The following is a 3,921-nucleotide window of genomic DNA, read 5'->3' on the forward strand; positions in this document are numbered from 1 at the left end:
CTGCCTCCGCCTCCCAAGTGCTGGGATTAAAGCATGTGCCACCACCGCCCGGCAGCATCACTCTTAAAACCTTTTCATATTTGTTTAGTGTGTGTAGTGTGTGTGTTTATGTATGTGTGTTTGTGTGTGGTGTGAGTTTATTTGTGGTGTGTATGTTTGTATGTAGTGTGTGTGTGTGTGTTTATATATGGGTGTACATGTGTGTGTATGGGTGTATATGTGTGTGTGGTGTGTGTATGTATGTGTGGCTCGTGAGTATGTGTGTGTTTATGTATGGGTGTACATGTGTGTCTGATGTGGCACACCATGTGGAGGGCAGAGGACAGCTTGCAGGAGTCCGGTTGTTTTTTTCCACTCTGTGGGTCCTGAGGCTTGAACTCAGGTTGTCAGGCTTGGTGACACGCTCCTTTACCCAGTGATCCATTTCACTGACCCTAAATTGTGACTTTTATAGTTTACAGTTCTCAAAGATCAAAAAAAAAAATTTTTTTTTTGAGACATTTCCCTCTATAGCCCTAGCTGGTCTAGACTCTGGACTAGCTATGTAGACCAGGCTAGCCCCCAAATCAGAAATTCATCTGCTCCTGCCTCCTGAGTGTCAGAGTGCTATCATGTCTAGCTTTTTTTAAAATTCTTTTTAAAAAAGACTTATTTATTATTATACATAAGTACACTGTAGCTGTTTTCAAATGCACCAGAAGAAGGCATGAGATCTCATTACAGGTGGTCGTGAGCCACCATGTGGTTGCTGGGATTTGAACTCAGGACCTTTGGAAGAGCAGTCTGTGCTCTTACCCACTGAGCCATCTCACCAGCCCTTTTTTCTATAATTCTTGAATTTCTTAATCTCTCCTTTTTCATAGCGCCCCCCCTACTCCCTTGTAGTTCATGGTTGAACCCAAGATCTCTCTCAGGCAAGGCAAGCGCTCTGCCACTGAACTATCCCCAACCTTTCAGGAGGAAGACGGTTTTCTCCCCCCTGTTCTCTGTTTCTTTTCTGTATATCTGCATAACAACGAACTATAACAACCAGCCACCTACAGCCAAACAAAAGCTCAGTGGCTCCAGAGGAGCCTGGACTGTGTATGATGCAGTGGGGGCGGGCTGGCGAGCTGCCTCGGTGAGTAAAGATGCTTGCCAGCAAAACCTGCTAACCTGAGTTTGATCCCAGAACTCCCTTGGTGGACGGAGAATGGGCTCCTGAAAGCTGTCTCCCCTCCGGCATCCCAAACGTACCCCTCAATAAATAACCAAATGTAAGAAACGAATGACGTTGATGTGTCTCCTCTTAATCTAGTCGATGCATTGGGCTGTCAGAAGTAAGAAGGACTTGATGCTGGAAGGAAGTGGCCAGACTTTCACCAGCACAGTTCCAAACGAGGGACGGCGTGAGCAGAGAGAAACCAAGAGAGGGGACCCAGATTCAACCCTGGAGGAAATGATGCAAAAGGAATCCGAGTCCCCAGGGAAGGGCCTCTCCCCACAAAACCCGGTCTCTCCAGGTAAGTTATGCAGCCTCGCTCTTCGCAAGAGACAACTGGAGATATCGAAGACCCGTGGGTTGTATTATAGCTGTCCTTAACCTGTTCTAGTAGGCACTGCAGTGTAGACAGGTCTCACTGCCTATGTAGACCAGACTGACTTGGAACTCATAGGGATCTGCCTGTCTCTGCCTCCCGAGGACTGGGGTAAAAGGCGTGCGCACGCCCAGCTGGCTTGGGTAAGGTTCTAAGAAGGGACAGGAAGTAAGAGGGAGGCGAGGAATGGACAGGGGAGGAGCTAAGGAGAGGAGTGGAGGGGTGAATATGCTCCAAATATTGTGTACGAAATTCTCAAAGAATTAGTAAAAATATTATTAAAAAATTTCCCAACTTGGGAGAGGATAATTTTAAGCATGAGAGGTCCTGTCCACATGAATTGTAAGTTCTGTTCGTAAGTAAGAATGCCAACACAGCCGGGCGGTGGTGGCGCACACCTTTAATCCCAGCATCTGGGAGGCAGAGGCAGGCGGATCTCTGAGTTCGAGGCCAGCCTGGTCTACAGAGTGAGTTCCAGGACAGCCAGGGCTACACAGAGAAACCCTGTCTCGAAAAACCAACATATATATATATATACATATATACAAATATATATATATACTATATATATATATATATATGAATAATTTGCAAGGTATGGTGGCACATGACTTTAATCTCAGTCCTCAAGAAGTGTGAGGCAGACAGATTTCTGTGAGTTCTGAGTTCTAGGCTAGCCCAGTTTGCATAGTGAGTCCCAGGTCAGTTAGGACTACATTGAAAAAAGAAGAATTCACTTCCACTGGTTGCAGTGGAGTCTCGTCCCCAGGCTGTTTTACTCTGGCAGTTTGACTCTTCTCCTACCTCTGATTTGAAGTGTTTCTTTTCCCGCTTCTCAAGGTCTCTCAGACTTGAGCTGTGGCCACCTTCATTTCCGCTGGTCTGGCGATGTCCCCTCAGAACTCCTGAGGAAGTTCAGAAACTATGAAATCTGAAGTGCTGCTGCTCTGTGATGGAGGGAGGGAGAGGCCTTCATCTCGGCTGCCAAAGTGAATCTTTATTCAAAGCTTTAAAATGTTGTGTTTGTGAGTTGCTCAGTACGGTCCCGTCCTCCAACCTCCAACCCATTCTTTACAGTGTGTTTTGTGTTATTTTGTGCTGGGGATTGAACCCAGGACCTCCTGTACGCTCTGTATCACTGATCCTTATGTCCTACATGTTGTTTAAGTGAGAAAAATTGTTGTAAATTATAGTTTATTTCAATGTTTGAGTCGACTAAGGCACTTAGATACACTTGTTTCTAAGAGTGCACTTAGATATTACTTAGTTTGTATTATGTTTTTTCCTGTTAATGTTATTTGTAGATATTTGTTAAAAATCATTCCCCAATGGTTTCCTGTGATTCCTAGCCATACCAAAAAATGCCTTCTGTATTTTGGTTTAAAACAAAATGTAGACTTACTTGTCTGAATTTCATCGAGTGAAATAAATAATCTCCCCAAAGCTCATATATGCATTTAGGATGCAAACTGTATTCATTCACTCATTCATTTATATGGATTTTTTGAGGGGGGGGGGAATCTACATGCTGCCTCACATAGCACAGGTTAGCCCTGAGCCTCTCTATGTATTTATCTTCAAACTCTTAAGCTTCCTGCCTCTTTCTTTGTTTCCTATGAACTGGCAAGATGGCTCAGCAGGAAAGGGAACCTGCTACCAAGCCTGACAACTTGAGTTTCATCCCCAGGGCCACATGGTGGAAAGACCCAACTCCTGAAGGTTGTCCTCTGACCTCCCCACATTCGGCATGACACAAACACACCCACACCCAAAATAAACAGATGGATAGATGCGTGTAATTTAGAAAATATGTTTCCTAGACAGATGTGGTGACACACACCTGTAATTCCAGCAGTTGGGAGGTCAAGCAGAGGCTAGCTGTGGTGACATAGTCACTGGACAGCATAGGGCACAGGAGACCCCAATTCAAGAAAAGCAAACCAAAGGAAAAAGAAAGCCGTATGACGTATCAGTGCAGACAGTATCACTCTGCTCTAGCTGCCGTAACTAAACACCTCTGGTGGCTCAAGCGTGCCTCGCCGTTTGTGAAGCTCAAAGTCCAATTCAAGGGACGGTCAGAGTATTTCTGAGGCCGCCCGTGTCTCACAGGTGGCCTCCGCTTTCTTGGCTGAACATCATATTGGCCTCTTGTCCCTCTTTCCTTGAGTCCCCAGTATCTACCTCTTCATAGGAAGACATCAGTAATCCCAGATCAGGGTCTGTTCTATTTATTGCTATCTTTTAAAAAAACTTATCTCCAGGGCTTTGAACTCCAACTCGTCAATTTTAGGAGGCCATAATTCACTTTATAAAACTAATGAAATGAATTAAAATGGGGGGGGGG

At 45.0% G+C, this 3,921-nt stretch overlaps 1 protein-coding gene across 1 annotated transcript in view; it reads left to right on the forward strand.

The window, feature by feature from the left end:
* Positions 1-3,033, forward strand: part of Dnajc12 (DnaJ heat shock protein family (Hsp40) member C12) — an 18,909-nt gene extending 15,876 nt beyond the window's left edge. Inside the window, exons 4-5 of the mRNA XM_031347520.1 lie at positions 1,298-1,502; positions 2,418-3,033. Coding sequence (XP_031203380.1) covers positions 1,298-1,502; positions 2,418-2,512 — 300 coding nt within the window. The 3' untranslated portion in view covers positions 2,513-3,033. The remainder of the gene's footprint in view (positions 1-1,297; positions 1,503-2,417) is intronic.
* The last annotated feature ends 888 nt before the right edge of the window (positions 3,034-3,921 follow it).

This window comes from Mastomys coucha, unplaced genomic scaffold (assembly GCF_008632895.1).
Source record: "Mastomys coucha isolate ucsf_1 unplaced genomic scaffold, UCSF_Mcou_1 pScaffold3, whole genome shotgun sequence".
In the NCBI taxonomy this organism is placed as follows: domain Eukaryota; kingdom Metazoa; phylum Chordata; class Mammalia; order Rodentia; family Muridae; genus Mastomys; species Mastomys coucha.